The sequence below is a fragment of the Pan paniscus genome, chromosome 3 (genome assembly GCF_029289425.2).
Source record: "Pan paniscus chromosome 3, NHGRI_mPanPan1-v2.0_pri, whole genome shotgun sequence".
In the NCBI taxonomy this organism is placed as follows: Eukaryota; Metazoa; Chordata; class Mammalia; order Primates; family Hominidae; genus Pan; species Pan paniscus.
This window is the reverse complement of record NC_073252.2, coordinates 87901730-87927380: the sequence shown is the minus strand read 5'-3', so window position 1 is coordinate 87927380 and position 25651 is coordinate 87901730. Positions and strand designations below refer to the sequence as shown.

Genomic DNA, 25651 nt, shown 5'->3' with positions numbered 1-25651 from the left:
ATAGTATAGATATAAAAATTTCATGTATTCTATAAATATACATTTGAAACTTATATATTCTATTTTAAATGAATATATATTAATTGAAATATATAGATGTATATATACTATTTGAAACAAAAATTAGTAAAAGGCCAATTATATAAGAAAAAGATTTTCTAATAAATTGTTTGAAAATAAAATTTATATGACAAAACTAAAAAAATGCAATAAATATTCCTTGATTTATGCTGCCAGATGAATTTGGCCTAATGACATTAACAAAGCTCTATAAACTAATTAAATAGGATATTTAGATAAGAATTTTCATGATTTAGTTAATAATAAAGACAGTAAACATTCAAAAATACACACAGTATTTAAGTGCTGATAAAAATTGAATGCAATCACTTTTTATTCAGGAAAGCCCAATAGATAATTCAGCAGGAGGATAATTTAACTGATGTTAATAAAATTACAAACTTATTGAGACCTCGTGTCACCCAGTGACTAAATCTGATGGGTAAGTCATTAAAGGAGGTTGAGAGGGTTCCCTATATTAAATTACCTCTCTGACAAGGACATCATTTAGCTGGTATCATCCATGGCAAAAGAAAGACGACACCAATATCATTTGTAGAAATCAATAAATTGCTTAGAAATTATTAGAATGATATGAGTGATTTTTGGTATGATGTATATTACGTGGTCTGTAGTTTTAGACTGTATTATAGACAATGCTCTAATTTAAGAAAATAAAAAGTAATGCATTCTTAATTTTTGATTTATATACAATATTGACTGTGGCTGCTGCCCCTTCCCACCAATCATCATAATCAAGAGGCAGATTGGTTTGGGTGCTCGTGATCCCGAAGTGGAGAGACCTCAATACAAATCACAAAAGCATTTTACACAGGATTTATTTCCAGGGGTTCAAAATACTTTGGTAAAGCTTTATTATAAATAGTGACATGTTATTTTAAGTTGCATTTTATAATGGAATTTTAATCAGGTCTCTTAATTTTACTTCTTACAAAGTATTACATGCTGCATATTTAATATGAAGATTATAACAATGTTTTACTTAACATCCTTCAAAGACTGGGGAAACAAGGGCAAGGGCTCTCTCTGTCTCTTTCACACATACACACACGCGCACACACACACACACACGAGGATGTGTGGGGGGATTTTAACTCTTCTAGGATCCCATTTGAGACTTCAGTAGGCGCGTGTCATCAAGATATAGTTCCCTCTGTGCTACCCAGTCTAGGAAAGATCCCGAATGCTCAAGAAGTAAAAATTTACCTAGGTGAGAGGTAAAGTGTCAAGAATAGAAAGGGAGCAAATGAAGAGCATCAAAGTTTAATTTTCTATTGACCTGAGGGTCAAAAGAATTTGAGACATATATCATTCATGTGATCTTGGAAAATGCTATTACATTAAAAAAGGGAATAGACAGTGATATACGCGGGAGATAATCAATAGATTGAAAATAGTAACCAAAAACATAAGAAAAAACTTTAAAATCAGTGAGAAGAAGGAGAGGAGAGAGTAAATTGAAAAGCTGTCAGAAAGAAAAAAAACAAGCAATTGAAAAAGATAAAAAATAAACATACATAGAAGTATCAAGTGAAAATCTAGTTTTCCTGCACACTAAAATTTGATGATTCATTCCTCAGTATATGAAAATAATATATATAAAATGAGAAAAATTAAGCTTTTTTCATATTTTATAGTTTCAAGATCACTAATTTGAAAGAAAATGTGATTAAATTTTTTAGTATTAAATGTCAAAAATTAATGTAATTGCATGTGGGCACATGCATGTTCATAAAGCTTCCCATTTGCTTTTAGCAGCATTGTTAAATTTATTGTTTTTTTTTTTCAGAATCTAAGTGAGAAAACTGTACTCCTGATAAAAGAAACAACTATTAAGCATCACACAAAGATCCTTGAGATCCAATTGTCACATGAATTTCTTTGCTCCGGAATTCATTGGTTGGAGTCCCTGCCAAGGCTGTTGAAAACTTGAAATGCCTGTTTTACAAATTCAATAGTTTATGTTATCTTTCCCTACCTTTGTTTGTTGACTGGAGTTCAATACTTGCATTCATCTCAATTTATTACACGGGATTTAACCAGCCACAGCAAAGAGCTGATAGGATCTCTGACAGTGGAGTCAGTTACTCTCTTGTGATAAAGAGCCTCGTTGATTGATGCTCTTTTGTTTTTTCATTTAGCAATCTTTCTGTCTCCCCAAATGTATTCTCTACCACAAGGACTGCCACAGATTCTAGGTTTTCCAAGCAATCTGTCTTTCACTTGAGCACAGACCTTTGCTTTGTTCCATACAGGACAGATTTCTAAGTTTCTTTTTCTTGTTCCCTTCTAAGCAATAGGTACAGGGGCAGAAGGACATTTATTTCAGTCAACTAAATTTTTAAAGATGTTTGTGCATTTCAGATTTTTTAAAAATGCAATATATTTTTTAAGTTGGATTCCTTTTTGCTTTTCTCCCAGGACAGTTACTCTCTTTTTTTCCCCTTGCAATGGAAGCCCTGACCTTGACAGATCAAGGACTTCGAGAAGCAAGGTCAGCAAGTGTCTACAGTACGAGCAACAGCTTCCTTATTAGACGCTTTTTTTTTTAATTAGATGGATTTTATTTGCAAGTTTTTTTTTTGTTTTCCTTCCAGGCCTTTGAGCCATATGGAGGATGTCATTAATGGCAACTCAGTAATGAGGATGTTTGCTCTCTCTCACTCAGAACCAGAAAACCTTCCTGTGTGGCTTGAGGAGACAGATTTCCAGCTGATCCCTCAATATCAAGTGAAAACTTGCATGGTGAACGTTCGGTGTACATATTAAGCTTTACTGAGATTTACTAGGTAAATTGAAGTAGGCAGTTTGGTGCAACAACCACTTATGGTACACAGTGTTCTTCACTAAATGCATCATAATTTTATTGTGAAAGATGCTTAGAGGAGGTAATGTTCTTTCTCAAAGAAGAAAGCATTTGCTACTGCTGGGAAGAACTAGATATGCAAAACTACAGGGAATGCATTTTAAAATACTCCTGCTGGAGGAGCCCCATATTCAAATGTTAGTTACAGTAGCTCTTATATAATTTATTGCATGATTTCACAGCATTTGTAAAACCAAATATTTTTTATATATTCATAACATATGGTAGGGGCCAGTTTATTTCAGCACTTGTACACGCTCACATTTTGTCAGCATTCATAAAATCTGCAGTACAAAACAGAATGTTATAAGATACCTTTTTCCTATAAAGGATCTGATGATTAAAGCCACTGGATTTTTAAAAACAGATTTGCAAACAAGTTTTCTTCATCCTCTGTAATCTAACACTATTTGTATTTAAATCATTGCCCTTTGTGTCATTAAAGCAAGTCACACTTTCCTTGTTCCACTTCAGAATATTTTAGAGACATCTACTGGAAAAGAGCATTATTGCAAATTTTATAAAACAGGTTTAAGTGTATGTTACTGCTGACTTTTTGAAAAGTATCTTGAATACCATATCACAAAATTAGGTCCTTTCTAAAGGCAAAACCCTTGTGCAAACTGTCTTTGATGACTCACTCCTCATTATGTACTAATATATATGTTTGAAAAGAGAAAATGACATAACAAATGTAAAACATATCGGAACTATTACTTTGATGTTGGACTTAGTGCTCCTTTTTCCCCCAATAAAGTTCTATTCATTTAGATTTTTAAAAATTGGTTTCCTTTTGATAATACGATGAATATTTTTGTAAGGTAATCTAGAACTGTGGCTACCAGTATTTTGATTATCTGAGTTGCAGCTAAAGTACGTGTGTAGCAGATCAGCATATTGTGGAATAAAGAGAGAATCGCCATGTATTCTGAGTCATCACATCTCTTTCTAACAGTTTCGAGATGGATCCATATCCCCAAAGAAATAGAAAGAAGGGTATAAAAGAAAGAAATGGAAAGAAGAGTACAAAAGTGAGGGAGAAGAAGTAAAAAAGAGTACAATTGCAAACAGCTCCAATTTATTCCTGAACTGGTGATATTTCCTGCATATTTAGAAGATCTTCCTACCTCAATTTGGTTAGCTATTAGAAGGGGAAAATGTGCAAATATCCCCCCAGGAGAGATATAATGAAGGTTCAAGGGACAAAGGGACACAGTAGTTCCTAATAAAACCAGTGCATCAATTGCACTAATAGAAAATTCAGCCATTGAAAATACAACTGCACTAAAAAGTGAAAAGTAGAATGGTCAAAGTATAGCAGAGAGCAACAGGAGGCTCTTTTGGAATCAAAGCTATATTAGAATTGGTTGTATGACCATATGACACAATATGCATATCTGCCATTGGAACATTATTCCCATTGTAGATTTCCGTAGAAAAGAGGCCTTTCAATAACAGCTTAATCAGCAGATACCTGAATTATGAGTGATTCCAATTACACTATTATGACAGAAGGTCATAATCAGAACTGTTCTGGGACATTTTTGCCACTGGAAATTAATACAATGATTTGTAAATCTAGTATAAAACCTATCCACAGGTTGCTTCTAATTAGGATATAAGGTGTCATTAGACAATCCCTAAACTACTTGAATTCAAAAATATTTCATATCCTACTTTGAAAAATGAGAGTGGCAGGACACAGTCTATATTTGAAACTGTCAGCTAGTCTTTGTTTCTTGTGTCTATATTTACAGTGATGTTCTGGTATTTTCTTCCTACATGTATGTAGTCCACCACAGTGATAAAGAATTGATTCCTAAGTATAAAAGGTTGAAGCACGGAGCAACAACGCTCTGATCAACTAGAGTCCATGACATTTCATTAGTAGACTTTTTCCCTGCCACGTGTCTACTAATAAGATGTGTAATAACATCCTAAATTTCTAGAAATGTGCTCTGCAAACAAACTTGAATCATCAAGAAATAATGATGAAATTAATAATCTCATGATATCCTTCTTTGTAGAAGAAGAGAAATACAGATTTCAGAAACAGAATTCTAAATATTATCCAGAACTTTTAACAATTCACCAATTCTAGACACAAATATGTTTTACCATTGTGAGTATATATTTGTGTACTTCATGGAAATCAGAAATCAGGGCCATATTTGGGTCTTTTTAAAATATGCTAAATTCCTTATTTCCAAATATTTTCAGCATAGATTATATTTTATTTAAAAGTTTATTTTACCTGGTTATAAATGAAGTACATATTCATTCTGTAGTCTGAATATAAATTGAATTTTTATAACATCTTTGAAATTCAGGCCAGACCCAGAACAAATAGCATTATGGTGAAATTTGCCTGTAGATTCTCATTGTATAGGCTAGTAAAACCATAAATAATATCCCTAACTAAAATGCAGGATTCCTAGAGCTTTTGTATTATAATTTTCTTTTTCTTAATGTGAGTCATAACGGTTTCTCCACAGTTATATTAATTTTTAATCACAGTCTCTTATACTGTTGATTGAATTCCCCACCACTGCTAATGGCCTTTCTTGTAATATTCATTCATTTAAAATATGTATGCTGATGCCGTATCTTATTTTTCAAAGGAAACCTGTTTAAAGCCAAAAGCAAAATAATAGTCATGTGGATATTAGGCCACAGCTGGTTACCATGTGTTTGATCAGCCTTGCCACCAGAAAGTCCTTAAAACCTCAGTTGAAAAAAAAAATAGCTCCATTAGAATTTTGAAAAAGAGAGAACTATTCATGACATACTTTGTATGTCCTTTAATACTAAATTTCATTCATATGCACATTATTTCAAATAACTGAACTGGAACAAAACTAGATGGTAGTCTTATTTTTATATTGAGTCACTTCTAATAACACTTTATTTAAAAATTGAAAATTAGCATTCCTGATATTTTAATAAGGCATGCCTCTATAGCTTGTTGTTAAGAATAAGTAAGATCTTTCATCAGATTTCCATTTGCTCATCATATAAATCCAACATAAAAATGGGGGGAGAAGTTAAAGAATAGCTTATGAGACTTCAGAGTGTTATAAAAGCTACCAAGTTAGAAAGCTTAGAAAGTATAACAGTCCTAGGAGTTTGGCTACATGTTAATTTACCTTGGTTCAAAAGGGGAAATGCTATTCTTTTCTTCAATAGAATCAGTTTCTTATTGTTCAGAATTGTGATTATTAATATTAGAGTGTACCTCTTAGTTGACATTTCGGCCCACTGTATCCAGGACAGCACCTCCAATCCAATGAGGTGACAATTTTATGTTGCATCCTATAGACAGGATTGGATATCTTCTGAGATCTAGAGAGTTGAGCAATTGGGGGGAAATCGATTATTTGTTTCACATTAAATTATCAGTTGGAATAATAAATGTAAAGTTTTTGGGGCAATGCCTACAATATAACAAGCATTTATTTAGTATCAGCTGTTATAATCATAATATTCATCATCAATATTATTGCCTAACTTAGGTTTCTTTCAATACATTACAAAAAGCATTAGTAGTTATGGTATTTGGTATTTTAAATTGATACCTGCCATTGACTTTCTAAAGATATTATAGCTTTTCTCTTGATAATACTTCTAGCTAAATCAATGTTAAAACTTATTTTCATTCCAATTTTAAAGTTATATGGAGATCATTTATTCTACTTCAATTCATATGATTTCCTATATTGTTATATTTAAAAAGATCTGTATTTCCTCCAGATCAGTATCAAACAACTTGAAACAAATTGGATATTCGTGATCTAATTGAAATTATGATAACCACTATTATTTTCCCACTGAATTTTTCATCTTCAAAGTTTTGAAATTATGCTACCTACTATTTTTGTCATATAGTATTTCTCTGAGAGAGAGAGAGAAGGACAGAGAGAGAGAAGGGATGTAATATGAGGAAATTTTATTTCTAAGATGAAACCATAGAACAGCAGAAAAGAAATAAAGAAACTATAGCAGTTCAACACAACAATCAATATAATTAGTGACTGCTACTAAATTGTGAGCTCTGTGTGTTTGTAAATGTAAGTCATAAGTACAATTTGGCCATATTAGTCTTACCCATTTGACTTTAATATTTAGTTGCTATTTATCAAATGGGTCTGTAAAATGGGTACATACTATCTTGCTTAATTTTCATTTTAGTTTATGATGAAGGCATTATTATTATCCTGATTTGCTGACGAGGAATCCAAAGAACAGAGAGATGAAATAACTCTCTCAAAGTCCCATATCTAAAAGGCGTAGAGCTGTGATTTTAGCCCATGTCATGTGGGCTAGCCTCCCTTGTTATTATCCTGGAGTTTGCCACATACAACTATATGGAGACAACAGTCACCTACATGGGTAAACCCTGAACATGTGGAGCAATAGCATTATAACAGACTGGCCTTTAGGGACTTAAGTTTCAGTTTCGGCTATAACACGACAGGTAACTGAGTATGTCTGAGGCTATTTGTCAGTTGCAAAATGAGCTACAAGATCCCTTCCATCTGAAAAGCATGCTAATCATTTACCCTCATTTATTTCACTAAATCATTCTGTCTAGTGAAATACTATCTGCACTCTCATAGTTAAAGCTAAGTAGGAAGCAAAGCAATTTGGAAAGGGACTGTATATAGAGTTTGTAAGGATGAGCTCAAGCAGTTAGTTGAACTATTGTTGGGGTCAATGTTCCTGCCTTGGCAAACTGAGTATCTGTTGCATGTAGCTCAGACATAATAAAAGAAAAAGTGGCAATTATGACATGAGTATTAAAAATAGCGAATGAATGCACCCACTCAGAAGGCACAAAAAAGATAAGATTCGAGAATAAAGATAAATACTTACGGTTTGTTTAAAGAAAAGAAAAAAATAAAAAGAGCTCACCTTGAATCCAGAAGGGCAGTATGCTAGGGGCTACTGTGAAAAAGTTTTCATTACTAAAGAATTAGCAATGCATTCTTTGTGTCTCGTATTGGCAAGGAAATTGTCACAAAGAGAGTGAGGGCTGAAAACAGAACTAGAGTTCAGCTCTCCCAAATCCCTAAGATGTGCTTAGCTCTCTGGACCATGAACCTTAGCTATTCCTCAAGGGACTAAGAAACACCTTGATTTTATGTATCCTTATTGTGCACTGTTCCAGATTACCATGTGTCAGATTCATTGCCTGAGTTATTTGTATGACTATTTGCATAACATTAGCCATCAGGGCCTGAATAAAAATTGGAGTTTTTATTGCAGGCTCTTCGGAAACACCCCCAGCTGAGCTACTATGACTACATGAATTCAGAGAATTTATCAATTACTCAGCCCCATCTTTTAGGACAACAGCATAGACTTTTTAAAAAAAATGATAATCAAATGACATGGCTAATTACAATAGATACAAGAAGAAAAGCTTCACCTAGCTGCTTTACCATGCATAATTGTAACTAGAAGCTCTCCTAATTTTAGAATATGAACCAAGTTATAAACTTCTTTCTGACCTAGCATGAAGAGAAAATAATAAATCTTCAAAATTATGCATGAAATTCATAAGCAATTAAAGGACAGGATTGTTGACCAGATATAGAGTAAAAGTAATAGTGATAGTAAAAATAGAAATAAGCATGAGAATTAACATTTATTGAATGCTCATAAGGCACAAGGCACTAGGCTAAATATAGTATTTCATTATCTCAAATGATTCTAAAAATGACCATATGAGGCAAATATTATTAGTGACTGCATTTTCACTTACTAAAGCATAATGTGACTACCATCCCCTGACCCTACTATGTATTATGTACCTTGGATGAATAACATTATATATTCCCGGCTATAATTTATTATGGTGCAAAAACAGTGGCTATTTTCAAGAAATATTACATACCTCTGAGGACAGGATCCACCGGTCCAGCCACAAGGTCCTCTCCCACCTGGGACATAAGTGACCTGGTTGTCCAATATCACTGTGGGAGATAACCTGGTATGTACATAAGCACACCAATTCCTAAAGAAGATCATAATTGTTAGGGAAAAAACTGTTGTCAAAAAAAATTCTTTTCATCAAAATTATTTTCACAGACAAACATTTATTTTTGCCATACTATAGATCAGAAACCTTGTAAGATTGCTATTTAGCTTTAAAATATTTAAATATAAGAAAAAATAACTTATTACTGTATTGCTGTACTCAGGGACTATAAGGAAACACTAACAAGATCAAAATAAAGAAAAGAATAAATCAAAGCTAAAATGAGAAACCTGCAGAGTTTAGCTATAAGATAAATCAAAATGCAAGAATGCTCTTGTAGCAAATATTAATATTAGTACTGAGATAAAAAACTCAGATCCGGGTCCATTACTTTAAATTATGTGCAGTAAAGCATAAGTAAATAAGTAAATAAATGGTTTCAAAATCAAAAAAGAAGAGAAAGAACTGTTATTAGCTGCAGTGGATATGATTGTAACCAAACAAAATACAAAATGGTCTAGATGCCGATTATTATAATTAAAAAGACAATTCAGCAATGTAATCAAATATAAATGTTTATGAGTTAATACAAGACTAATTTATATTAATTCAATCACAAAGTTAAGATCAGTTACATTTCTCTGTACCAACAACAAATTCAAAAAGACACTATTAACAATAGCAAAAAATAACAACAAGAATAATGTACCTAAGAATAAATTCAGCAAAAGAAGTGTTAGATTTAATATGTAAAAATTTTAAACTTTATTGAAAAGCTTTAAAGAAAAAGCCAATGAATCATGTTAATTAGTGGGAAACCCAATGCAAATATGTCAATTTTCCTCAAATTAATCTTCAAATTCTATGAATTTTCACAACAAATCTTAGCTTGATATAAGGAGTTAAATGAGCTTATTCTATAATTTTTCATATAATAAACTAAAAACATAAATTTCAGAGAATTTTGTCCCTGTCTATATAAACTATCAGATTTACCTTTTATGGCAAAAATTATAAATCTGGACAAGATGTATAAAGCAACAGTTTTCAGATGTTGGGCAGTAGACAATGCAGTGATATGATTCTTGAGGGAAAATATGTGATGTTAGCTCCACATTCAATCTAGTTTTGTGCCTGGGAACAATTTTCAAACTGCATCACAGAAGGATGGATTCCAGAAAAGACACTAAGTAAAGAAAATAGAGATCTGAGTTTGGGGATACTAGGATGGTTAAAAAATGTGTTAAAGATTAGTAAAATGAGGGGGCCAGACAGAAATATCATTTTAAAAGTCAATATAGGGGTGCCCTTGAATCTTGGACTGAATACTATTTTGTGCTTGCAAACAACAAAATCCAGACACTAATAACATAGCATCCACAATGCCCAGCATGAAAAGCAGACAAAACTAAATATGAGAAAAAGCAGCAAAATAGGACCAGTATATGGAGTAAAAATCCAGTAAATAGAAAAAAAAACAAAAAAACCAGGCATGACATAGATGTTGGAATTAGCAACCCATGACTTTAAAACAATTAACCATTTAATAGAACGAGAAGTATACAATATGTGAATTAAAAATGGACTGAATGTTCTTAACAGAAATTTGGACACTTTAGAAAGTAAGACCAATAAACTCGAAGATAAGGAATAGAAACCAGCCAAACAGAAGTACAGAGAAAAAAATTCAAAAACATAAATGAGCAAAACTGAAGTGGTCCTAAGATTGGGCAGAATAAACATGAGAAGAAAAAAAGGGAAAGTTTCCTAAAATTGTTTTTTAAAAAAATCAACCCTCATATCTAAGAAACTTAATGAATTCCAAGAGGATAAACACAAAGTAAAACCTCACTTAAGTACATCATACACAAATTCCAGAAAACAACACATAAAAAGAAAAAAAGATATGTTAATTGCTTGATTTAATCATTCCACATTGTCATTCATCTAAGGCAGAGAAATTGAGCTCCATAGAACTTATTGTGTTCTTTTGAATGCGATGTTTAAAATTTCAGGCCCCTTAAAGAAGTAAGAAGACATGCTGGCACATGTTGTTAAATCATTGGTGACAATTGAGGCAAAAATAATGTAAAACAAAGAACTGGAAAAAGCAAGAAATAAAAATAAAAAGATTTAAAATTGAGAGGACCACAATAAAGGGATCTTTTAAAAATTAACTAGATTCCTCATGCAAATGCAATGATGATCCTAATTACTGAGACTGACTCACTTCAACAGAAGCACAATTAAATTGTCACATGAACATTCTCTGAATGACTGTGGAGGAGGGAGTGTGGGGCAGAAACAACACAAGTATCACCGTCACTACATGCTCAGGGCTTTGAAAAGAAAAAAAGTATATTCATTCTCTGTGAGGCAAAATGATAGTGTCACCTGGCAGAGACCTTTTGAAATCCTAAATATTAAAACAATCTCATGACTAAAATAGTTGAGGAGGCAAAGAAGCAGATCAGCAGACTGCTCATGGCCCAGCAATCTTTGATCCAGGGTAAATTGGAAGAACTATCCACAGCAAAAGAGCCCCTGGTGTGACTCATAATTAGGTTTATGCTACCGATGAAATAAGCTCATTAAGGGATATTAAAAATGTAAATATAATTTTAAAGCCAAATTATCTGAAAATGTAGGTTTAAAAATAGAAAATGAAGCATGGCAAAATGGTGATGGGCAGTTTAAAGGCAAATGCAATGATCCCAGACAAGCATTTTGCTTAAACCTAGTAATCCTTTGCACCTTTCTAGACTGATTATGGTGGATGGAGAGCAGTTACTTTGAAGTGTTTAGTTTTCCATGCGGTCATAACCTTCCATCCAGCAGACCACATTTGGGATTCTCTTTCAGGGTAATAACTCTGTTGCTTTTGTGCAGCAACATGTACTGAAAAAAAGCTTGTATTGATTCTTTGGATTTTCCAAGTTAATAGGTAAAAGGTTTGTTCTAGGGAAAAGCAGACATCTTTGGTTATGAGCAAAGGCCTAGCTTGTTGAACATATAAAATAGAGAGGGGAAAGGATTCTATTATGATTCATAAAACTCGAAGACTTGTGGATAATGAACTAAGAGAAGGCATCATAAATAAACAGTTTACTATATTTTTTATTTTGACATTTTAGAAACTCAGTCTTTCAGGAAACTAGTGAAAAGACTAATGGAAAAAACTTCCATTAATTGACTAAATAATGGCCCAGTCATACCAATTCTTATCCTGAACTGAGTGAGAGAGGACTGAAGCAAAAAAGATGGCTTTAAATAATGACCACACAGAATATTTTCCCAAGAAATAAAGGGATAATCTAAGAACTAACATTATTCAGTTATACTAGTTCTTAGAACCCAGATGAATAGATTGCTTGTCATCTAATTCAAAAGAAGCTAAATACTTAAACTTTCATATTAATAAACTGTGGCTTTAATTGACACAATAGTATGAAAATACCAAGTCCTGAGGATGTTCATTAGAAGTCAAGGTAAGACAATAAAATCGCCACCATAAACCAAGCCAATGGTATATAATTTTCTTTGAGAAGTGGGAGAAGATTTTGTTTCTGGGGGAGACTTTATGGATTGAATGACCTTTGTTTCCCATCATCCCCTTTAACGTAGAGATTTAAAAGGGAACAAGAGGAAAACAAAATAGGACAAGATAGACATAGCTGCTTCTGAAAATTAACATTCTCTCGAAGAAATAAGATTATCAGGTGACTCTAGTAATAACCCCTCACACCTCCCCTCATACCCACCCATGCCTCTCTGACTTGAGAAAGTATAAGATCTCAAATGTCCATTTCTTTACCTTGTACTTAAAGATGACTACAGTTTGCAAATGACAACATATGAATACATTAATGAATTCATAAATGCTTCAGGGGAAGAACTAAGTCTCCGGTGGGACTTAATTTAGAGAGAAAAATATTAATCCCTCATAAGAGAATAATTTATTCATATTATTCCTAATTTACCTCATGAAAAATACTATCATCTTAATTATAAGATTATTATTGCACGAAAATACATCCAAACAAAACTTAACTGTTTGACCATTACTAATGGCAAAATTATGAAATAATAGTGTTGTACATCATTTTACACTAAACTCCTGAAGTCCATAGCGATAAAATCCCCACCCAATTCAGTGATAAATGGGACAAACATATCCTAAATATATAAAAGTTAGTCTTATATTTTTTTATAAGTGTTTACTACTTTTTGCAAATCCAACCTGCTCATCTCATTCTCAACTCTATAAGTCTGACATATGTGGTTAATTCCCCCCTCTCTCTTTTTAAAAAATATCACTTAGTAAAAAATAATTTGTTTAAAGAGGAAAATAGAATTTTAAAGGTAACTATATCTTAACAAACCTATTTTTATTGATGTCAATAATCAGGGAAAAAATTCAGCTAAACCCTCATTTGTTTTAATGGTTCAATTATTAAGTCCCTGAGGAAAACTATGTGTCCTAAGTCAATAAAAATAGAACAGATTTTAGATAGCACCACTAGTCAGAGTACGTGTTCTCCCTAGCACACTACCCTAATTTGAGAACGTCATTAAAATATCATGTATCACAATAACAGAAAGATAGAGGCAACTCAAGTGTCCATTGACAGATGAATGGAAAAAGAAAATCACACACACAAACACACACAGACACACACACACACACACTCAAAATGGGGTATTATTCAACCTTTGAAAAGGAAGAACCTTGAAAATACTATGCTAAGTGAAATAAACAAGACACAAAAGGACAAATATTGTACAGTTTCACTTATATGATGTCCTTAAGTGGTTAAATTCATAGAGACAGAAAATAGAATGGTGATTGCTAGGGATGGTAGGGAGGGTGCAATGGGAAGTTATTATTTAATGGGTACAGAGCTTCAGTTTGGGAAGATGAAAACATTCCAGAAATAGATGGCAGTGATGACTGCAAAACAATGTGAACCTACTTAAAGCCACAGAACTGTACATTTAAAGACGGATAGAATGGTAAATTTTTTAATGTATATTTTACCACAATAAAAATAAATAAATACATACATACTGAAAAAAATGCCACACAAAGTGAAAAATAATAATTTTGCATATCTCTTCTCAAAATCAGAGAGTTGAAGAAGAAAAAGTAAGAAATAGAGCAAAGGATGAAAACATAGGACAAAATAACAGGAAAGGGGAAAAGAAGAGAGGAGGAGGGGAATGAGGCATTTCTGGCAACATCAGAGTTGTCATCAATACATGCTTTTTTCACCTCGTAGATCAGAATTAGAAGGTCATTTCTGATGATGAAGGTCTGTCTGCTGGACAAGATTTTTATTCTCCTTTTAACTGCACACATAGGTGTGAATAAAGAAGAGAGTGTATTTCTGTGCCTAGAGTTTTGTTTTTTTTTTTTTTTCTAATCCTGAATTAGGCAAGGGTGAGGGGTGGGGGCAGTGGGCACACCTGCATAAGCAAAAGAAAATAAAGCAAAATTTCCCTGAAAAATTTCCCATAATATAGTTGGTCGCTGGAGCCAGGCTACCTGCTTTTAGATCTTGACTCCACAATTGATAGCCATGACTTTGGCTAGCAAAAGTGAACTACCTCATCTACGAAGCATCTGCAATAATATTATCTACCTCACACGATTGTCATGAGACTAAATGTTTTAAGAAAAGTAAAATATTTGCTGCTATCACTGCTTATAATAATTAAATGATTCAGAGTTAAGTGGGATTTTTTTTGAAGAGGATATATATAATATGGCCTCAATATTTTTTTGCCTCAGATACAAAGAAACACAGCTCCTGTTTTGCTTCTTTAATGACCTGATAAATTCATCTTGACCATAATTGCTTGTATGTTTCAAGTCAATAATTTCCATAAAGCCAATACAGAAGACCATCATCATCATTTATGTTCAATTCAGATGAAGCTTGCCTCTCAGGAAAAAAAAAACGTTCAGAATTTCTCTACAGTCTTAAGAAGTCATGAACATAAATACTTCCAAAGTGTTATAGAATCTAGTTATTAAAATCTTTATTTTTTCCAATCAAGCTAAAAAGAGAAGTTTTTAATCAAATTATTAATTTGAAAGACTATAATTTGCATTTAGTTCACTAGTCATAAATGAGAAAATAATTCAAGGGAAATATATACAACATGAAAAAAGATAATAAAAATGGGAAGCAATAATTTACACTTAGTGAAAAGATTCTTGATATGTAAATTATATTTAAATAAAGCGTTAGACATTTGATATTTAGCTTTGGCTAAAAGTCCAAAAGACAAGTTCATCTCAATACTTATTTCCTTAAGAAAATTATTGTTTCATTTCCTAACAAAATAATTTATGTTTGTGGTTCTTTTTTTGTAGTGTATCTTTATATGCTTGATCCTTTTACAAAATTTTATATAGTATTCAAACTGAGATAAAAATATCAGTTTTGTAAAAGAATCATAAATAAATTGATATTTAAAATAATTTTTTGAAAAGCAATTATGCAAAGCTCAGATTATGGGGAATTTTAGATACTTTGATTTATGGTTAATTTAGACTTTAAGAAGAAACCCTTTTTTATGTACCAACTTTTGCAATTAAAATATTTTTGTCAGGCATAATTTTATTTGCTTTCTGTAGTGGGAACAGTGTGGTGAATGTAATTGAGTTTTCAATGATAGATGACTGTAGAGTGCCTCACAGCCACAAATTACTGTCTATACACAATATTGTCAGTGTAAAATTTTATGAGAACGAGCCGAATGTATGCCCATCACAGGATGTACATAGAGTTTGCTGTTTGGATCCAACCTATTTTCCAATTTTTAAGTGAAAAGTAGTATATTTTTAAAGTGGTACATCGAATTAAATATGTATAACATATATATTTTATAAGTAATGATTCTTAAAGTCAACCTTTAATATAACCTTTTCCATAAATTTGTTTTATTTTACCTAATTTTATTTTTTGTTTCCCCCTTCCCTGCAAAACTGTGACTTGAGCATATTCCGGGCATTGTAAACTGTTTCTATTCCAGTAGGTGTCAGGCTTTCCCAGCGTGCAGACCACAAAGGCAGGCTGACAGATGCTGTGATGCAGAATTCTATGCTTAATCCAGTTCCTGTAAACTGACTCTCTTAGCATTTACCCCCAAATAATAAATTTAAAATTATAGTTTTTTATTCAGAAAAGCAGAAGTTGTGTGAATACAAAAAGTTCCCACTTAATTATTAGGAATATATAAGCACTCATTAAATTCTAGCATATGAAATGCAATATATATTTATAGTAACAGAGTAGAAACAGCAAAGTAATGAAATAAAGAATGTGATTAATGGGTAAAAGTTGATAGAGAATATACTTTATGTAGTGTTTATTTCACTGGCAGTAATGTAATAGAGACATCTATTTCACAAAGATATAAGAAAATACCCTTTAGTATAATGGTTTCTCTTTAGAATTTAACAGCATGTAAGAATAACCCATTTTGGATGTTATTAGGCCTAATAATAACTTTGAAAACAACACAAGAATTTAGCTGATCAGATAATTCACTTCTAAAACCTATTCATAATTCACACAAAATGAGCAGAAAAAAAGTATGATAGCAGAATTTAATGGTTAATTTTTATAATTTTCTAATTTGTCATTAAACTCAGAATAATTTTCTAATTTGTCATTAAACTCAGAAATAATAATTTCTAATTTTCTAATTTGTCATTAAACTCAGAAAAAAATCCCTCTTTTTCTGCATATTCAAATTTTCCCTTCCTCTGACCCTTCTCATTAACATGTTAACATATGTATGAGCCCTCTGTATTTAAAATGAAATATTATAAGAAACAAACACAAAACATAAATAACTGGACTAGCCTTGGCTTCTGACCACTTTCTCCTTTATTATTATTTTTTTTTCATAAAAGCCCTCCTTAATTGAGTTGGCTTTAATGGCTCTCTTTTGCCTTCCTTCATACCTCAATTCTCTCAGGCCAGAGCATGGTGCTCACTCAACTGAAATAGTGGCTATTTTTCAGTCCTCATTTTGTCTTTTTCAGCAGCATTTTACACTGTTGATCACTTACCTCCTTCTTAAAATATTTTCTTCCTTTGCTCTATGACACCACACTTTTATAGATTCCTTCCTAACTTCTCTGGTCACCCCATTTAAGGCTGTATTGTTGGCATCCACCACTATCAGTTCATCAAATATTAGAGATTCTCTGTTCATAATTCCAGGTCCTTCTTTCTTTCAGTATCATCCACATTCATGACTTAATACATTTCTATACACTAATGCTTTGCCAAATTTATATCTCTAGCCTTGATCTCCCCTCTGGATGCCAAACCCATCTAATAATCCATGATTTTACAGAGTTTTATTGAGCTCTTTCTATGCACCTGGCACTGTTCTAGGCAGCAAATAGAGTAGTAATAAGACAGGCAAGGTCCCTGTTTTCATGGGATGTATTGCGGAAAGACATAAAATACACCATTGTCTATACAAGCAGAATAATTTCAAATAATTCCTACAAAGAAAAAAATAAAGGTGACAAAATAAGGAATGGCAAGTGAGAGCATAGTTAACTTTACATTGGGTGGTAAGAGAAGGTCCCTTTGAAGAGGTGACATTAAAGCTGGAGGTGCAAGTGGAAGAGGATTCCTTCATTATAAAAGGTGCAGAAAGAGCATTCCAGCAAGAGCAAAAAAAGTTTCCTTTGAGATATTAACTTGACATGTTCAATAAACAGAAAGGAAGCCAGCGCGGCTGGAGGAAATGAAGTGCAGTGATCTTGGAGTGTGACAATGAATGAAAGACCAAATTTCACACATTTTAAGACACACATCTCTGAAATCAAGAATGTGTCTTGAAATCAAAGGCATTTTTCAGTCACTAGTGGTCAGATAGCAGTTGTTGCCGTTGCCTTCTAAATATTTTACCAGTTTCATTTACATTTCCTTCTTAAGTTTGCAAAAGTGATATGTGACCAAAATCTCAAAGTCTGAAAGACAAATCTAAAAATTCAAATTAAGCAAGTATGATGTCATACTTTTCCTTGTGATTAGTACCTAAAATAATGTGTCACTTACAATAATGAAGACTTAATCCAGTGAAATGCATTAATCTGACTTAAATGTTCAAAAGATCCCTCCCTTTTGTGGATCATGGATTATGGTAGACAAGAGTGGAAAGAAGTGGACCAATTAGAACACTAGTGGTGAATAACGGCAAGTAGAAGATGGAGAGAAGCTGAGGTATTTGGGATGTATTAGAGGTGTAACAAGACTTTCTGATAGATTAGATAAAAACCAGGAGGGAGAGAAAAATGCCAAAGATCTATCCAAGGTTTCTAGTTATGGAACTAGCCATTCACTGATTTGGTAAAAATTCAGATACATGTGTACAGGGGTTGGGAATTGTGGGAAAAGTTAAGTAGGCAGTTAGATTGTATCATTACCTCATTTCACCTATTATCCTCTCAGGCAAGGTTTACTGACCCCATTCACAACTGGTAGGCCATTCCCCCTGTTATACACTACAATTTCTTAAGCTTCATTCAGAATCAGCATTTGTGATTCACTGTTATTCCTCCTCTCACCTCTGCCACTGGGCTGTTGGTTCCATAAGGCAGGACATGTAGGAGTTCTTGTTCATTGTTTTACTCCCAGCACAAGCACAGTGCTGGGGACAGATAAGGTGTTCAGCAAATATTTGTTCAACATATACATACACTAATCCTAATTTCTTATTTCCATCCTTCCTATTTCAAAGTGCTTGGTCATTGACTAACACCCACTCTGCCAGACAGGAAACCATAGGTCTATTTTGGCCAGGAGTTCCTGCAAGGCTAAAAAAAAAAAGAAGAAAAACTACAAGATGAAACAAAAATATGCCAGAATAATCCTGAATAATCTAGAAAAGAACCTGTAATAAACATAAATACTTCTTTTACTAAGAATTGTTATAAAATTCCAAGAATGGTAGAAAAAAGAACAAGTATGAGTTTGTTCTAAATCAACCAGGTTTTTTTCATAAACAAATGCAAATATTTATTTGGGAAGCTTTCTTCTTTATATTCCCATATTAATCCTCATATTTCACATTCAGTATGATTAAATATGGATTGTGTACCTGCTATAAAACAGAGACTTTGCTAGCTCTGAAAATAAGTCCCTATACGCAAAGATACTACAAATTCATTATGATTATTATGCAGTGTCGTAAGTGCAGTGAACAGGGGAATTCAAAGAGACCTGTAGGAGCAGTTAGGCCACCTAACTTCATCTGAGAAGGCTTCCTGGAGTTATTATTAGGTGTGAAAAGAGACAATGATGGCAAAAGAGGGCCCATTGTTAGTCAGAGGGGCAGACAGGGAAGAAAGGTGGGTTTAACAAACAGCACATATTGTACCAGAGAACCACTTATTTGAATAGCCGGAAGTGGCGGAAGATGAGGTTGGGGAGGTAGGCAGGAGGCAGATCTAGGATGGCATCGTGTGACTAACTGGGTAACAAATCTAGATTGTATTCTGGAGGCAACCAATAGCCTGTGAAGCCTCACGAGCTGGGAAGTGAACTGGTCACGCTTATCCTCCCACTTGTGATAAGAGACTGTACCTGCCAAGGGAGTGTAATGTAGGAGCTGAGAGCTACGACTCCAAAGCCAGCCAGCTTGGATTTGAGTCTTTGCCCTGAGCTTTGTTAGCCAAGTGACCTTAGGTAAGCTACTTAATCCCTCTGTAAAGAAATAATGATAAAATCTTCCTCTTCTTTACGGAGTTATAGTAATGATTAAATGAGTGAATATATTCACTCACAATAGTAGAGTACTAGTAACAGATGCCATATAAGTGTTTGCTACTATTATTATTATTATTTGCCAATCAAATGAATGTACGAAGGACTTCTTTTGACCTTATCAAGGGTTTGCAGCAGCACTGTGTTCAAAAGCGAAGGACCTAGGTTTTTCTCTAATGCCATTGTCATTTGCATGGCCTAATGAGTAAGGAATCTTGGTAATGGAAAGGATTACCAAAAGAAAACCTCAGGCTCTCCAGGACCTCAAATGAGAGAATCCCTACATGCAGTTAGTACTTTTCTATAGAAAGAGTTTAAGATTATTTTTGTTGGAAAATCCAGAGGATAAAGTTCTGTTCAGCAAGTTATACCTTTAGTATCTTGTTTTCTCATAGCACATATTAAAATTTTTTGAAGTCTGATAGGTATGTTAGTGTTTACTTTTTATAGGGAATATTCCTTAGACAGAGGAATTATTATTACTTTTTTAAATTCTGTGTAACCCAAAGCCTAGCACAGTGCTGGCACGTGATGGGCAAACTATAAATATTCATCAAATTGTTCCCAACATTTGAAAGCAAGGACCTTGGATAAAACAACTAGCATTTATTTAAAAACTAGTATTTATCAAACTATTAGTTACTAGTTCTAATTATGACACAACTGTATGCCACTTTCTATATGGTATGTAAAATTTAAATGCTATTTTAACTTGAATTGTCTCTTTTTTCTGTTTATTATATTTCCCTTTCTACTAAAAAATTCTGGCTGGGTGCGGTGGCTCACGCCTGTAATCCCAGCACTTTGGGAGGCTGAGGTGGGTGGATCATGAGGTCAAGAGATCAAGACCACCCTGGCCAACATGGTGAAACCCCATCTCTACTAAAAATACAAAAATTAGCTGGGTGTGGTGGCACACCACCTGTAGTCCCAGCTACTCAGAAGGCTGAGGCAAGAGAATCGCTTGAACCTGGGAGTCGAAGATTGCAGTGAGCCAAGATCGTGCCACTGCACTCCAGCCTGGCAAGAGAGCGAGACTCCGTCTCAAAAAAAAAAAAAAATTCTTAGCTATAGCATCTCTGAAAAGCTCACAATCGTTTCCCATGAATGTCCAAGGGTTTTACTGTAATTAGTTTTTAAAAATTTAATTACAGCCTCTAATAAAATACGATTAACAGAAATGATGCATTCAAGTGATTTAGAAAAAGCTCTCAATAAATGACATTTCTGATTATTTAATAGATAAAATCCTGTTGTCCCCCAAAGTGAGAAAGATTAATGCATGTCTGTTAAATGTTTTTTTAATGGCAAATCTACTTGTCCCAAAGTGAACATATTGTAATCTGTACTATTTGTTTTACAGTAAGCTGGGATTGTTCCAAAGTCCACCAAGTGAATACTTTTTTAGTTACAATCAGATTTACTTATATATTTTGAAAAATTCTATAACTTTTGAAATATAGTGAAAAATAGACTTGACTAATAAATAATACAGAAATAAGTAAATTCATTGGCTAGAATTCTTACCAGTGTCTCTCTTCTTCTCACCTTTATATCAGCAACAGCTTTAACCAAATGCCTTTCACATAGCAGGTGTGTCAACTTCTATTTTTAACTTGGATTTTATTTTATTATTAGTAAGATATTTAACCCCATTTTGCTCCCAAGACATGTCTGGTGTCTTGACTTTGTATTATTACATGTAAAAACTATTTGTAAGTTTAGTTTTGCAATACTAAACTTCTAGTATTCCAAACATACAGATGACTCTGAGCATTAAATGAATAAAATATTGACCCACCCAGATATTTTTTCTTTGTTTATTTTGATTTGACTATCACTTCTTTTGAAAACCCTCTTTAACAACACTCCTTTAAATTTGTTTTATTTTATTTCAACCACTCAAATTGCTCTAACTTTAAATTAAAATTAATTTGAAAAATAAGTTTTCTGATTCATCATATTCATGATGGCAACACAACTCAAAATAATCACGGTACTAGCAAAATTTGAGTTGTTGAGCACCTATTCTGTGAGGAGCATGCATCTAAGCACTTTTCATTCATTTTTATCTGAATGAGAACCCTGCAAAGTTTTATTTTTATTGACATTCCTTGTATTAAATCTGTAGTTTCCATATGAAGAAACAGAGGTTCACAGAGATCAATTGAGTTGCTCAAAATCATGGAACTAGACCATACTGAAGCCAGGATTGCACCCCTGGTGTTCTTGTTTCGATCTTTGACAACTGTTACTTTTTATAATACTGCTATTCCAATTTTCACATCTGTTCATGCCCCAATTTTATTTATTTATTTATTTATTTTTGTCTTTCATATTTTGGGTATGGTTGGGAACACAATCAACATATCCTTGAGTTGAATTAAACTAACAGCCACTGTGGTGCTAGTTTGCTTGACAATGACTATTCTAAGTAAAACTACCTCTATAAATGAGTAGAAAAGTGAATGATTATTTCAGTTAGAACAAAATTGCTGCATTTTGTTTGTTCATTTTTCCCTATTAGATAAATTAACAATAACTTTATCTAACTGAAATGGTGAAATTATAAATATGATCCAATTTCATCTTGAATTTGAAATAATTTTCTGGGAGTGAGGTAAATTTCACTTGCAATCTTCTAGACCTGATAGACAGAGAAAGAACAAAAAGAAAAGAAGATTTCTTACTTTCCTCTAGTTGTTTCGAAATTTGATTTTTGGTAGTCAGTTCTTTGGCTGGAACTGCTGTCACCCCGGCTGAGGTATGTTTCCCGTGGGGCTCGATTTCCCACGCCTCCAGTGCCTCCAATGCCTCCAGTGCCTCCAACTGTGTTTAGAGAAGTTGCTTGTTCATTTGACTTTCTGGCAAAGCTCTGAAGAAATTTCAGTGTAGAATTGGAAAGGACCACTAATTCTGCTCCAGGATTGAACTTGATGCTAGCGTTGGTTGGGAGGGTAAGATTCTGTAACTTGACCACTCCTTCTGCTTTCTCTGTGGATGTGAGAGTTTGATTTCTCACACCCTCAGCAGGTGCACTTGTTTCTGAGGGAGGCAGTGTTGATTTAAGAAGACTGTCTTCAGAAGTTCTTGCCTCTGGAGTTGTAGCTATCTCCGCTGACATGTCCTGAGTGGTTGGCAGTATTTGCAAACTTTGTATTTTATTTGGAGGAACTGAAGCAGAAGGCATAGTCTTCTGAGAGTTCCCATCCTCAGGTATAGTCCAAGAATGCTTACTGTTGTTAAGCCCAATGCCCCCACTCCATAAACTAGAAAGCAGGACAAATAATCTTGCCCCCTTCATCTCAGTAGTTTGAAGCAAGGTAGCTCATGTGAAATTTGGGGACAAAATCCGTATGGCCTTTTTGATAGCTGATTCCACACTGAATCTGCTAAGACTGAGCTTTGCCAGTTTGAGATGTGTAGAGGAAACAGGTTTCTGTGTTTTGTAGTGTACTCAGGAAGTTCGGTTTCCTGTTTCTGTAGGGTTTTTGTGATCTGTGACCTCTAGTGGGATGGCTCTATGGAAATGCTGAAGGGTCTCTGACAAAGCTAAGGGTAAATGGGAAAACACAGGCAATTATTATCAGGAAAACCCATGAAAAAATATGAAGTAACTTTCTTTTCCTGAGCACACCCTGGTTTCACGTTTCACTGATTTCAAAGAGAAATTTCAGGTTCACAATAGAGAATGTAAAATTTTGTTGATATAGGCTGAATACAGTTTTAACATTTTGTTCTACTACATAAAGACACTGAGAAAAGTTTTAATGATACTTATCTGCTGTGCTTTATCCAGAGAGCTGCATTTTGTTCAAGTGTATATCCACATGCATACATATAATCAAAAGCTTGTTTACAGTGTCTCTATCCTTTCATATGGTACATATACTCTAAATTATAAAACATCTATCTACATACATGTATATCTTTCTATTTTTATAAATACACTTCAGCTGTATCATTACTTAATCTCAATGATTATAAGTAATAACAGAAAAGGAAAGCATAAGTAATTGAATTAGACAGGTATACCAGGAAGTCACTTTAAATTTTGCTCCTGGAACTTCTACCAGAGATACCCACTAATGGAATAAATAATCAGAATTTTACTTCCTTTATTTTCCAATCATGATTGTCTGATGGTTGGGGGTAACCAATATTTTACTAGTAAGGGGTAGATGAAGAAAAAATGGAGTCACATAAAAATAAATTAAAATGGGATCATATAGAATGCTTTTATACATTTACTGTAGGACAAAATTATGCCAGTTGTAGGTAGCAGAGAACCAGATTTATCTGAGTTTTCTATGGGTTTTTTTCTGGTAGAGATGTTTCATGAGATTTGTCTTTAATTTCTCCAGCAAATCTCTGATCCTCAGATTTCAATTAACCTCTTATCTATAAAATTTCATATCAGTCTGTTTAAATAGATATACAAACTAAGTTATAATAGTTCATTCATTCATTCACTCATTCATTTATTTATGTATTCATGAATTCAGTAGTTACATAACCCCTCATTCTGTGCAAAGCATTCTCTTATGTGCTAGGATTATAAGGAAAACAAAAATATTCTTTGCTGTCAATTTGCTAATTGTCTGTTATGTTATTTGAAAGCTAAATCCATGTGTAACCCATCTTTCTGTCAACTTCTGTGCCAGGCATTATGCTCTTGCTAAATATTCAGTCATTGATTGTTAAACTATTATTAGATTTTATTTTTTGTTATTAGATTATTAAGTTCCGTCTTTCAAAATTAGAGAATTGGAAATCTAATGCCTGCTTGGTTATGTTTTATTGTAGATATTTTCTCTAGTCCTTATTCCTGGACACAGTGCACCAGGATTTGAAATAAGGCCTAATTCTTCCTTGAGCTACTAACTACTTGGGATTAATATTTTTTTCTTCCCTCAATCTTTGCCATTTATTTCCGTAAGTGTATTGTTGACCTACTAGAGAGTATTTATTTAAACTAAGACAATCATCAGCAACCCCAATCGACTCTGATATGGAGTAAAAAGCATCCGTTTCTCAGCTATACCACAGAACAATCCACAAACCTTGCCTTAGTAAAGGAGCAAAAAGGTCCAGCAGAGACAATCCAGGAAACAATTAGTTACTAAAAAGAGCAATGAAACTGCACAACTGTCACAATACAAACATGGTTTTCAGTAGAAAGAAAAAGGCTTTACTGTGTCTTTATCTGGAAAACACAGAAGAAACTAGCTTTGGCTTATAGAAGAGCAGTAATTTCATAAAATTTAGGAAAAATATTCCTATTTATATTCAATTTTACACCAATTTTCCTAGCTTTAGTAAAAATAGATGAATGGACTGTCTTGAAGATTTACAAAACTGCCAAAATAATGACATTCACTGATTTTTTGTTTTCTTCTACAGTTTGAAAGACTGTTCAAACCTGGTCTGGCAAGTGAACTGTAGTGGTAAAATGTCACCCATTGGATCTATAACTGATAACAAATAGTTATCCAATGATAATAAAAACTGAACAAAGCTAAGCAATTCACTTAACCACTTATAAGGTATTGACCAATAATGACTTTTGCTCACCCCATCCTAGCTTACAAGGGACCCTGAAATCAAAAGGCTAAAGGTTTTGTATCTCACTATTGATCTACTAAGCCATCTTGCGCTTTAACTCCCCAGAGAATCTCAAGCTCATTTAGTGATTTTGGGTATATGGATCAGCCCTTGATTAGAGGTATAAAATACTCCAGAAACTGTCAGAGACCTTGTCTCAAATTCTGCTTTCTGAGACTAATTAATACTCATTAAATAACAATTAAGAAAAATAATATTGCTGAGATGACTGGCTGAAGAGTACTCAGTTTACTCATTCTTCTAGATACTATTATACTAGATACTAGATACTAAAATACTATCGTTGGATTAAACTATATC

General features: G+C 33.4%; 1 protein-coding gene across 1 annotated transcript in view; it reads right to left on the bottom strand.

Annotated features, from left to right (window-relative positions):
- MMRN1 (multimerin 1) overlaps positions 1 to 25651 on the bottom strand; it is an 81110-nt gene that overhangs the window by 42400 nt on the left and 13059 nt on the right. Inside the window, exons 2-4 of the mRNA XM_003829896.7 lie at positions 22417 to 23278; positions 8844 to 8963; positions 6183 to 6289 (exon numbers count right to left, since the gene is read on the bottom strand). Coding sequence (XP_003829944.4) covers positions 6183 to 6289; positions 8844 to 8963; positions 22417 to 23030 — 841 coding nt within the window. The 5' untranslated portion in view covers positions 23031 to 23278. The remainder of the gene's footprint in view (positions 1 to 6182; positions 6290 to 8843; positions 8964 to 22416; positions 23279 to 25651) is intronic.